This window comes from Erpetoichthys calabaricus, chromosome 1 (assembly GCF_900747795.2).
Source record: "Erpetoichthys calabaricus chromosome 1, fErpCal1.3, whole genome shotgun sequence".
Classification (NCBI taxonomy): Eukaryota; Metazoa; Chordata; class Cladistia; order Polypteriformes; family Polypteridae; genus Erpetoichthys; species Erpetoichthys calabaricus.
This window is the reverse complement of record NC_041394.2, coordinates 29,928,755-29,942,134: the sequence shown is the minus strand read 5'-3', so window position 1 is coordinate 29,942,134 and position 13,380 is coordinate 29,928,755. Positions and strand designations below refer to the sequence as shown.

The 13,380-nt window shown below is 42.1% G+C and overlaps 1 protein-coding gene across 3 annotated transcripts in view; it reads left to right on the top strand.

The window, feature by feature from the left end:
* Positions 1 to 13,380, top strand: part of LOC114648161 (cyclin-dependent kinase-like 1) — a 66,835-nt gene that overhangs the window by 36,120 nt on the left and 17,335 nt on the right. For all 3 annotated transcript variants that reach the window (XM_028797034.2, XM_028797051.2, XM_028797042.2), the window contains 2 exons: positions 4,976 to 5,176; positions 8,741 to 8,823. In XM_028797034.2, coding sequence (XP_028652867.1) covers positions 4,976 to 5,176; positions 8,741 to 8,823 — 284 coding nt within the window. The remainder of the gene's footprint in view (positions 1 to 4,975; positions 5,177 to 8,740; positions 8,824 to 13,380) is intronic.

Here is a 13,380-nt window from a genome sequence, read left to right as displayed (position 1 = left end):
GCGACTGGGGGCTCCTTTATTACAGCATTACACCCGCCTAAAGCCTCACTGGGACTGGCACAGCCAAGTCCTTTGTAACCATTCGGATCTGTGTTCAGACAATACTCTGTGTGTGTGTGTGCGTGTATTTTTATCTATTTATGTATTTAATTTTTAAAGAGCTCCTGTAAAAAGACTAATTTCCCCCCAGGAATCTATCTACCTGCATTGTTATCACTCTTTAATTTAATAATTTAATATTGTTCTTTATCAGTATACTGCTGCTGGAGTATGTGAATTTCCCCTTGGAATTAATAAAGTATCTATCTATCTATCTTATCCTGTATGTAGAATTCTTTGTTGATTTAATATTAGTCCATTTTAGGTCTCTTTGAAAATTATCCATCTGGAGTGATGATACATATCATTAAAAAATGTAAGTAGTAGGTGGTCTATATTTCATACGCTGTTAAAAGAATCATAAATCAATTACATTTCTAATACATTTTTGGTCACTTTGGAAATATAAAACTTGAAGGAAAAATTAAAGTCATTCTAGTGAGTTATTATGTCAGAAAGAGAGCCCTTTCCTTTGCAACCTTATCAATTGTGAAAGGGTGCGTCCCGGACACAGACAGGCAGACACGTTCCAGTCCATCACCACACGTTTATTTACACAATTCTACTATATACAACAGTCTCTATGTGCACCACACCAAACCCTCCCGCAGTCTCCCAAAGTCCAGGCTCCTCTCTGAGCCGTCTCTCTTTCTCTCTCTTCTCTCTCACGTCACACAGGGCCTCTCCTCGCCCCCTCTGTACTGGCCTTGTCCACCTCCTACCCGACTCTAGCCTTGATTGAAGGGCGGCGGCTCCTTAAATGGGTAGCTGGGTGTGGCTCGCGATCAGCCACCTGCCACATGACTCCCCCGCTAGCTGATACCTCCCAGGACCAGCGGACCGTTCTACGAGGACGTGAACCACTCGGCGGCAAGCCGACACTCCGTAGCCTAGGGCCCGATCCTAGAAAAGAAATTGAAAAACAAGGGCGGAGGCATTGCCCTGACGCAGCCCCACGGCTCATCTTCAGTTGGGCCAACGCTTTTGGCCCCGATCGGCACCCCGATGCTCTCTTTTCCAGCCTCCCAGCCTGAGCAGTCCGTGCTCCCCGCCACGGGACCACCAGTGGGATCACGCTCCGTTTCCACCTGTCAGCCAACGGGTATTTCCTCTGCCTCCGCAGAGGACAGCCCTTTGAAGTACGCGCGCACTCAGCAGCACGTACTCCTTTATCGGAGGAACTGGCTTCCCCAAGCCGCTTCCTCCATTTACTTTGGGACGCCGCGACGGTTCGGATGTGCCCATTGTAAGAGGGCAGACCCAGCCCCGCTGGCATCCGGAGCTTCACGGGGTCGGTCTATCCTTACCTTCCCCGCTGTGCCTCTCCGTCCAGGAGCTCCTGCAGCGCGCCGATCCTCTCTTGCCTGCGGCTCTCGATCCGACGCCACTGCCATCCCTCCTGACTCCAGCATCTCCGCCTGGAGGGCACATCGCTCGGCCGGCGGCGACAGAACAAGGCGCAGCTGTTTTTGCAGCTCCTGTAAAATCGCCGCCAAGGAGAGCGAAGCAGCCGGCGATGGGCTTACCTTGCCAGTAGTTCCACTTACCGACTGCTCTCTATGGGCGCTTCCCTGCAGCCCATTCGGGTTTCTTTGAAGCACGGGACGGACATTCCCTGCTCTCGCTTCCAACCACTCACTGGCGAGAGAACAGGACACGCTGTCCAATCCCGTGCCTGTTAGGAGGAGGGACTTCCTGCCGGCCATCTCGCTCTCCTCTCTCACAGGAGAGCGTCTCTCCGGGCAGCTCCGCTGCTGCTGCGGCTTCCCCAGCTGCAGCAGCTCGTTCCCGGCAGCGCCTCTTGTTGCTGCCGCGTCGGTGAGCCACCCCTGAAATACAAAGTCCACCAGTGGACCACCAACGGTCCATGACACACTATGTTGCTGTGGGGTTGGGTGCACGCCGCCCCTGCGGCACGTGGGTGAGTTCGCCTGCTGTGCCGGGCCTTTCACAAACTTTTTCTGATATGCAGGTCCACACCTTGAACCAGGTGCAGCATCCTGCTGACTACGCCACTGTGAAAGGGTGCGTCCCGGACACAGACAGGCAGACACGTTCCAGTCCATCACCACACGTTTATTTACACAATTCTACTATATACAACAGTCTCTATGTGCACCACACCAAACCCTCCCGCAGTCTCCCAAAGTCCAGGCTCCTCTCTGAGCTGTCTCTCTTTCTCTCTCTTCTCTCTCACGTCACACAGGGCCTCTCCTCGCCCCCTCTGCACCGGCCTTGTCCACCTCCTACCCGACTCCAGCCTTGATTGCAGGGCGGCGGCTCCTTAAATAGGTAGCTGGGTGCGGCTCGCGATCAGCCACCTGCCACACAATTTAAAGACACAAAATGTTTCTTGATCATTCAAGGAGGAAGTTCATTTTTTTAACCTTTAGGCTCATTATCACAATATATCGCTTTATTCCGTATTGCGAAATAACTACAGAGCAAGATATTGTAGGCTTGACAAGGAGCACATGAAATGGAAACTGATATTTTTAGAAATGTAATGTGGGCTCTAATTAGCATCAAAATCCCTTTAATACTGCTGTTATTATATTTTTACATTTACTTGTATTTTCTTAGCAGATGCTTTTATCCAAAGCTACTAACAAAAGAAGTATATATAATTGAATGAATTTTAGCCTGCAAGTATTAAAGGACAAGGTTACAAAATTGATCAACACAAGTGAAGAGATCAGAACAAAATGCAAATGAGTTACAATTCCCAGATTTACAAAAACTTGACAGTTAGACAGAAATTCACCAAAGAAGAGAGTCTTCACATGCTTCTTAAACACATTGAGGGAGTCAAAATGTCAAATGGAGGTGGGCAACTCATCCCAGCAGCTAGGAGCTACACATGAAAAGAGTCTGAACTGAGATTTGATGCCATGCATAGTTCATCAGATCTGAGTGGTCAAGAACTAGCATAAGATGTCACAAGTGCCTCTTTATATATATAGATGCTAACCCATTGATTACTCTGTAGGCAGGCATTAAGGATTTGAACTTAATATGTACCTCAACAGGAAGCCAGTGTAGCAATCTGAAAAGAGGAATGACATGTGTCTTCCTCTGCTGGCTGAACACCACTTTGAATCATCTGCAGTGACTTGGTGACACATCCTGGTACTGCAGTAGTCCATATGTGACAAGAACAAAGCCTGGACCAGGAGTTGTGCTGCAAACTCTGTCAGGTATGGTGTGATCTTGTGGATGTTGTACTGTATATAATGAATCTGCAAAACTGTAGCAACATGGTTAGTAAAGGACAGCTGGTTATTGATTATCACCTCAAAGCTATGAACAGACTTGGTGGGGGTTAGCAATAATTAGCTATGATGGCATGCTGAATAGACGGACAAGCTGGGGTAACAAGAAGATTTGTCTTTGCCCGGTTGAAATAGAGAAGGTTATTCAACAGCAATGAAACATACTAAGATTCTAGTTGATAACTGTGTGGTCCTCTGGGGGCAACGACAGGTACAGCAGCATACAGTAGGACTGATAAGGAAAGCCATTGAACCTGATGATAGTGCCCAGTGAAGGGGTGTATAGAGAGAAGTGGGCCCGGTAGCGATCCCTGGAGCATATCTATGCTTGCCTAATGCTTCCTTGACATCTCTCCATTTTCGGACACAAATGGCAACATATCAGAATAGTGGCAGTGGTGCTATTGTCAGGGAATACCATATTTTTGAAACACGTTATTTAGGTAAACAACATATTTTTTGTTCAAGCCATCAAGGCAGATTTTCAATAAACAATGATGATTGCATGTTTTGACATTGAAAGCTCTGAACATAAAGAGTTTGTTTCCCATGAGCAGACTATTATTCAGTTACATTATACTGAAGGGCTGAGGTGTCTACAAAAACCAATTAGGAAAAAAGATGTCCAGAGCAGTGGTGCACACAAAACTGAATTTTGCACCATGACAACACACCTGCACAAACAATGTGGATGTTGCTTTGCCTCCTTATATTCACCAGATCTCTGCCCCTATGACTTCTTTTGCTTCTGAAATTAAAATTGAGAATGAAGGAAAGAAGATTTGTTACTGTGCAAAAAATACAGAAAAAAACTCTGGAAGGATCTAGACACAGTAGCAAAAGATGAGCACAGGAAATGTCCCAGCGCTTCTCCCGTTCCTGGAAACGTGTATATCACATCTCAAGAAGAGCATTTTCAAGGTTACCATAAAGGAATTTCTGAAAGTTTTATAATAACGTTTTTTCTTTTATCAATTCCAGGAAATGTTTGTAGAAGGGTAAGTCAAGTCCAGTCTCAGTTAGACATGTCACTTGTGATGGAGGATCACCCTATGTACTGACTGACAGGCGCATTCTAGGTGCTGGTGTTAGTAGTAAAGCCACATGAAGCCAGTACTGGGCCTTCCTTCATTCTAGTAGGAGACTGGCCTCTAGATGCTTTGTTCATATATTTTTGGTACACAGCTAAAACTCACGGTTCAGGAATGAGAATGAGCGAGCTGTCTCTTTGCACCTTTGTCTTTTTATGTCAGTTGAAAGTCTAATGAGATGAGTGCTTAGGCAGAGTTCATCAAAAATGTTGTACAAAGGTGTTACCTCACTATTATAATGAAGTTACACATTCAAGCAACAGAAGGCCTTTTAATCAGTGTTACCAGTATCCTATATTTTCAATCAACTTTAAGGTTAAAGTATGGTTTATTTACTTTATGCCTTTAAAAAGGCTAAACATGTTGCTCTATAACTTTAATATGAGTTCAAAAAAGCATCCAGCATTGAAGTGGCATGGTGTAAGGAAGTGCGCAGCTGCTATATGCTCGTCTTGGCCAGAGTTGCAAAGTCTTACTCTAAAATGTTTTTTTTTTTTATCCATTTCTCTACAGCTGGTCCAAGTGATGACTATACAGACTATGTGGCAACCCGCTGGTACCGTGCCCCCGAGCTGCTTGTAGGGGACACCCAATATGGTCCTCCTGTAGATGTCTGGGCCATTGGTTGTGTTTTCGCTGAACTTCTCTCGGGAAATCCTCTATGGCCTGGCCGGTCAGATGTGGACCAGTTGTACCTCATCCGTAGAACCCTCGGTGAGATTGATATTGGTTCAGAAAACTTATTTATGAATCATCTTGTATTTTCACTTCAGTTCAGTCTTCACTATGGTCACAAAGTCCTCATATTCCAGTGATTTGTTGTTCTGTTCATTCACATTAGAAAATACAGTACTAGAATCTGTGCCAACATATCACAAGGCAGACAGTGCTTCCTTATATTAGAGTACATGTTCCAGAATTTTGGGAAATTAATTAAAGTGTGAATATGATTTTCAAAATCTTTATAAAGATACAGTAATGCACTTGCATGATATTCTGGGATCCACAATAAGGAAACTCCAGAAATTATTGCATTCCCATTCAATGTAAATGCAGCTGTTAACTTCTTTCATAGCCAATAAAAAAGAAAACCAAATGGCATTGAAAAAACAATAACAAAAGCCTTATTAATAAATAAAAATGTGAAGAATATTTTAAAGCTTCATAATGAATATACAGTATTAAAGTTTCACCTACACATCAGAGAAAGTTAATGACAAGGAGTTAAAAATGCTTAAGTTTTGATATTTTATTTTCATAGCCCTACCTTTAACCCTCAAGAAAATGAAATTGTATATCCATGCATCCATTACTTAACCTGTCTCATCCAATCGAGAGTCCATAGCCTATCCCAGTAGTGCTAGTGCTAAGGCCAACAACCCACAACTGCTAATATCATATTAACTTTTTAGTGTTTTTTTTTTTTGTGTTTGGAAAAATTACTTATAAACATTTTGAGAGTTGTTGCGGTGGTCAACGCCTGCAGTTGATGAAGCGTACTGTGCAAGAACAAAGTACTTTGTACTGTTGTCTTGTATTTCTGAGTTGGCAATGATACATTGGCCAAGTAGCTCTTTGAAGAGCATCACTTGAGGTCTATTTTGTGTGTTTTATTGATACTCATTGCACAACCAACCTACCTGGAAGGGGGTCTCTCTCTGAATTATCTTTCCAAAGATTTCTTCCATTTTTCCCCTACAAGGTTACCAGTATTTTGCCTTTGATCTAAAGCCTCAAAAACTTTATAATGGTACAAGATTACAGATCAAAGTGTTACATTCAAATCAGAATGGAGCTGCCACTTTTGCAGGATCTGCTACAGGATGAAATTATATTTACAGTGCATCCGGAAAGTATTCACAGCACATCACTTTATCCACATTTTGTTATGTTACAGCCTTATTCCGAAATGGATTAAATTCATTTTTTTCCTCAGAATTCTACACACAACACCCCATAATGACAACATGAAAAAAGTTTACTTGAGGTTTTTGCAAACTTATTAAAAATAAAAAAACTGAGAAATCCCATGTACATAAGTATTCACAGCCTTTGCTCAATACTTTGTTGATGCACCTTTGGCAGCAATTACAGCCTCAAGTCTTTTTGAATATGATGCCACAAGCTTGGCACACCTATCCTTGGCCAGTTTCGCCCATTCCTCTTTGCAGCACCTATCAGGCTCCATCAGGTTGGATGGGAAGCGTCGGTGCACAGCCATTTTAAGATCTCTCCAGAGATGTTCAATCGGATTCAAGTCTGGGTTCTGGCTGGGCCACTCACGGACATTCACAGAGTTGTCCTGAAGTCACTCCTTTGATATCTTGGCTCTGTGCTTAGGGTCGTTGTCCTGCTGAAAAATGAACCGTTGCCCCAGTCTGAGGTCAAGAGCGCTCTGGAGCAGGTTTTCATCCAGGATGTCTCTGTTCATTGCTGCAGTCATCTTTCCCTTTATCCTGACTAGTCTCCCAGTTCCTGCCACTGAAAAATATCCCCACAGCATGATGCTGCCACCACCATGCTTCACTGTAGGGATGGTATTGGCCTGGTGATGAGCGGTGCCTGGTTTCCTCCAAACGTGATGCCTGGTATTCACACTAAAGAGTTCAATCTTTGTCTCATCAGACCAGAGAATTTTCTTTCTCGTGATATGAGAGTCCTTCAGGTGCCTTTTGGCAAACTCCAGATGGACTGCCATGTGCTTTTTACTAAGGAGTGGCTTCCATCTGGCCACTCTACCATACAGGCCTGATTGGTGGATTGCTGCAGAGATGGTTGTCCTTCTGGAAGGTTCTCCTCTCTCCACAGAGGACCTCTGGAGCTCTGACAGAGTGACCATTGGGTTCTTGGTCACCTCCCTGACTAAGGCCCTTCTCCCCCGATCGCTCAGTTTAGATGGCCGGCCAGCTCTAAGAAGAATCCTGGTGGTTTCGAACTTCTTCCACTTACGGATGATGGAGGCCACTGTGCTCACTGGGACCTTCAAAGCAGCAGAAATGTTTCTGTAACCTTCCCCAGATTTGTGCCTTGAGACAATCCTGTCTCAGAGGTCTACAGACAATTCCTTTGACTTCATGCTTGGTTTTTGCTCTGACATGAACTGTCAACTGTGGGACCTTATATAGACAGGTGTGTGCCTTTCCAAATCATGTCCAGTCAACTGAATTTACCACAGGTGGACTCCAATTAAGCTGCAGAAACATCTCAAGGATGATCAGGGGAAACAGGATGCACCTGAGCTGAATTTTGAGCTTCACGGCAAAGGCTGTGAATACTTATGTACATGTGCTTTCTCAATTTTTTTATTTTTAATAAATTTGCAAAAATCTCAAGTAAACTTTTTTCACGTTGTCATTATGGGGTGTTATGTATAGAATTCTGAGTAAAAAATGAATTTAATCCATTTTGGAATAAGGCTGTAACATAACAAAATGTGGAAAAAGTGATGTGCTGTGAATACTTTCCGGATGCACTGTATACCTACAAATTTCATTATTCTTCCTAATCATCTATTTGGATTCAAAAGAATACAGTTTCCTCTAACATGATTTTTATAATGATGATCAGAAAAAGCCAGGAATTGATCTATGGCAGGAATGTTCTCATATGCAATTGTATGTAGCATGTCAGAATGGGAGATCCAGTGAACTAATAATATTACCATCCAGGGGTGTATAGAAAGGACTCACTTACTTACATAGTACTTCTGGTACATCTGATTAACCCTTGGCCCATTTTCTAAGGAAATTTCCTGGACAAAGCTATGTAACACATCTAGTGATAAATAAAAATATATACCTTCAGCAGTATATGACAGTATACTTTTGCCACATTGTCCTGTTATTTCTATACTTAGGCCCTTATTTATTCTGCTGCTGACAGGCTTGCATTCTATCCTATGGTACCCCTGTGGTTGCAGATTTTTATTCCAAGCACTTCCTTAAATCAGTGGGTCACTCTTACTTTCAATTGTTCTGATTGTTTATTTAGCTAGCCATTTTTTCTTCTGTTAGTTTGCACTCACAAAGTGCCTCAAGTATAACATTTAAATTTTCAAGAAATACAGAAATGTTTATGTATATCTGACTTTTTGGTTATCTTCCTTTCATCTTTTTAATTTAACTTTTTCTGTAGAGTATACTTTCTTAATTGTATCCAAATACTGGCAATTAGTGAAGAACAGGACAGAAATTAAAGGGGAACAGGCACTATAGTATCATATTCACTTGTGTGTTAAGCAGCATAAGGCCTCATTAATCTGTTTCTTCTTTTCTTCAGGTGACCTGATCCCACGGCATCAGCAGGTGTTCCGATCCAATATGTTCTTCAGTGGAGTGAATATCCCTGATCCGGACACAACGGTACACTGAATGCGGTTATTTGATAGATCCATTTTTCCTCTCATATGTAACGTTTGCCAATAGGAAAATGATGGTTTACTATCTAGCTCTTCCCTAAAATTAAATATCCTGCCATTTTGTAAAACAGGACAGAGTGGTGGGGAATACTTTCAAAGATATTCTAAGCATGCTGTTTTTGCTTCTACATTCAGTGAACCTTCTTGGCATACCCTTTATTTAAGCACCCTTCCTGTTTTCCCACAGCTCAGCCTCAATTTGTTAAATTATAGAATCAATATGTAGCACAACAGTGCTGGCTCATCTTGAATCTGATTTGGTTCCATAGTTATACATAGCATGTCATCTCACAGATCTACTTTGTGATCTAGTGACTGCAATAAGATGAATTCACTAGAGCATTGCTTTCAATTCCAGGAGTTTCCTAGTTTTGCATACAGTAGTCCACAACTACCATGAAGAAATGGAAAAACGCCCCTCTTTTTAATTAATCTTAATTCCCGCTGATACTCTTTAATGACTGGGACAGGCTATAGCAAATAAACACTAGGAGTCCATGGATCCATCTTGCAGGATTTGGTTTGGGGGACTTACTTGTCTCCTTGGTAAAAGCAGAGGCAAGATTTAATGGGACAAGGTATCTGATCACATCTGTTGATCAGATGTTCTTTTCCTTGGCAGCAGCAAATGGTCTTTTTCAGCAGGTACGTTCTCCATTACATAGTTGGGACAGTTCAGGAAAGGTGCAACGAATGTGGCAATGAATGCATCTTTAAAGAATAACTATTGCTGTCAGTTTCCTGTCCAGTCCAGTCGATCGACTAAGATTTGATGAAATAACCTTTTCGGAATAGAGTTCCCCAACTTGTGTGGGATGCTTTGGGTCAAGATGGACCAGCATTCCTGGTCTGCATCTTCAACACCGTGTGGAGTCTGTGATCTGTGAGATGGGCATACCTAATGAAGTGGACATTGTTAATTACTGTATGTGTGTGTCTGTGTATGTACTGTAATAAGAAATATAAGGAAGGTTGAGGTCCCAAATTGGAAAGGCCTGCTAAACCATGATATTTTGCAAAAAAAAGTGCAAAGTTTCAGGTAGAAAGGAGGATAACAAAGTGTTGCTTTGTTAGAGCTCCACTCTTCAGCACTGTCCTCGGTCAATTGATGCTGGTATTCCAGGGGTGTCTTATTTTATTGTGGCTGAGGTGGAGTAAGGGTTAGGAAATGTGTCCCGACGAAAGGAGCAAAAAAAAAAACCCAAAAAAACGTGACAAAGCTCATGTGAATGTATGTGGTCAGAATGGTGTTTTTGAAACACAAATGAAAGAAACATTTGGGAATTTTCACTCTTCACTTATTTATTTATTTTCTGGTGGTCTTTTATTATCATGGGGCTCCAATTTTCCCCCGAAGACATGCGTGTTAGCTTGCCACTATGAAGCTCCACTGATTGTATACAGTATACATGTACTCTCGCTGGTAACTTTACTCAAGCCATGCATTCAAAAAAGTGGTGGAAAACTCCTTAAAATATTTTGATCCACGTCGACTTGATGGCATCCTACACAAGTCTTGCATATTCCGGCAACTTAACCTGCTTACCTTTGCTGTGTGCTGCATGTATGGAGTTGCAGCCACATGACAGATGGTTTAGAGGAGCTGTCTGTTTGCATTAAAAAGCAGGAGTAGCTAGTAATATGGCCATTGAGTATACCGTGTATGTAAAATTATAAGTCCCATGTTTAGTGTCCCGGATCCTCCTTGCATGAAGTTTGCATATTCTCCCTGTTCTTGCATTGGATTCCACAGGGTGCTCTGTTCCCCACCCCCCCCCACTGCTCAAAGACATGATGGTTAGACAAATTAGTGGCTCCTACTGTATTTAGCATAATTTTCTCTGTTGTAGGAGGTGGTCTTCAGGCTTTAGATTTTATACCAAGGTAATTGAAGCACACTCATTTTAAGAACAGAACAATATAAGAACAGAATAATACAATTTATTGGATTAGAGAAGTATGATAAATGCACACACATACAGTACTGTGCAAAAGTTTTAGGCAGATGTGAAAAAATGCTGTAAACAAAGAATGCTTTCAGAAATGGAAGTGTTAATCATTTATTTTCATCAATGAACAAAATGCAGTGAATGAACAAAAGAGAAATCTAAATCAAATCAATATTTGGTGTGAAATGCAGCCCCAAACGTTCAAGAAACCTCCACCATGCTTCATTGTTGCCTGCAGACACACATTATTGTACCGCTCTCCAGCACTTCGACGAACAAACTGCCTTCTGCTACAGCCAAATTTTGACTCATCAGTCCAGAGCACCTGCTGCCATTTTTCTGCACCCCAGTTCCTATGTTTTCGTGCACACTTGAGTCGCTTGGCCTTGTTTCCACGTCGGAGGTATGGCTTTTTGGCTGCAACTCTTCCATGAAGACCACTTCTGGCAAGACTTCTCCGGACAGTAGATGGGTGTACCTGGGTCCCACTGGTTTCTGCCAGTTCTGAGCTGATGGCACTGCTGGACATCTTCTGATTTCGAAGGGTAATAAGCTTGATGTGTCTTTAATCTGCTGCACTAAGTTTCTTTGGCCGACCACTGCATCTATGATCCTCAACGTTGCCCATTTCTTTGTGCTTCTTCAAAAGAGCTTGAACAGCACATCTTGAAACCCAAGTCTGCTTTGAAAATCTTTGTCTGGGAGAGACCTTGCTGATGCAGTAGAACTACCTTGTGTCTTGTTGCTGTGCTCAATCTTGCCATGACATGAAACTGTCTTCCACAACCTCACCTTGGTAGCAGAGTTTGGCTGTTCCTCACCCAGTTTTAAGCCTCCTACACAGCTGTTTCTGTTTCAGTTAATGACTGTGTTTCAACCTACGTATGACATTGATGATCATTAGCACCTGTTTGGTATAATTGGTTGATCATACACCTGACTAGAATCCTACAAAATCCCTGACTTTGTGCAAGTGTACCTATAAGAATTGATGCTGGTTTGAAGGCAAAAGGTAGTAACACCAAATATTGATTTGATTTAGATTATTCTTTTGTTCACTCACTTTGCATTTTGTAAATTGATAACAATAAACAATCATTATTTATATTTCTGAACGCATTCTTTGTTTACAGCATCTTTTCACACCTGCCTAAAACTTTTGCACAGCTATATATATATATATATATATATATATATATATATATATATATATATATATATATATATATATATATATATATATATATATATATATATATATATATATATATATAGACATGTAAGACTGGACACAGACAGATTAGACTGACAAACATATAACATATAGGCTGGTTGGTTACTGGTGTTTAGAGTTCCAATTTAACTTGGCACAGGTGAATAGTTTTACGATACCCAGTCCTTAAAGATGATGTCCGATGTTGTGTGGAGTTTTGTGCTTTGTTGCTGCTCTGGGTTCAAGTGAAAGATTCTTCATATGTTGGGAGTCCACTCTTTCTCTTTGTTGTGTTATCCTTGCTGCTGATTCCTCAGCTTGCCTTCTGCTGTCTTTTGCCACTTCATGGGGAAAAGGCACAAAACTTTAGATGCGGAAGTTCCCTTCTTGAAATCATAGCTTCTCAGCCTCAGCAGACTACCGGCAAACAGCTTTGGCTTGACAGACTGGGTCTCCGCTTCTGGTCTGTAAGGTTAAGAGTTCAAATTTGGCTCTTCAAGCAAGAGGCTCATAGCTTTTCAGGTCAGAGTTCAGAATTCAGAAGTTTTTAGTCATTCTAAGGATTTCCCTCTCCCAGAGAGAATCAATGAACTTCTCTCAACTTGCCATTCTCTTGTCACATCTCACTACTCTGAGTGATGGGGTGCATGTGGTTTTAAAGGAAGGTTGAACCTTCTCCTGATTTTAAATAAATTCACATCCAGTTACAAAATAAGTGTCTTCTAATAGGTGGGTTCTTCTGTCCATCCTAGTTGTCATCCCATGAATTATAGATCTGTGTCCTTGCTTGAATCCATGTTGTGCCTCCTGGCTCAAGAGGTCTGCACAGGGGCCTCTGGAGAGATGTCACTGCAACTACTGATTGACACCTTTGTTATCAGTTGAAGTTCGAGTAGATGCTGGTACAAGCTAAGCTTCAGCTTAGTTTAGAATGCAAGTGGGGCTTTTGTGCAGCTGAATGCCTGCATCCCCATTAAATCTGCCTTCTTAACAGGCCTGGTGTGCCACTAAATCCTAGCAGAATGGGTACTTTGTCCTACATTGGCAATGTTAAATTGGCCCTAGTGTGTGTTTGGTGTGTTTGATGTGTGTGTGTTTTTGCCCTGTGATGGACTGAAGCCCTGTCCAAGGTTTGTTCCTGTCTTGTGCCCTATGCTAGCTGGGATGGACTCTAGCACTTCCTGTGACCCTGGCCTGGATTAAGCAGGTTAGAAATTGACAAATGACATGAATAGTGTGAGACATAGTAGGATAACATCCAGGATGTGAAATATAGATTGAGACTCGATAATTAATCCTTCAGAAGTCCTGGAAACCTTATAATCAAAATTGTTGAAGT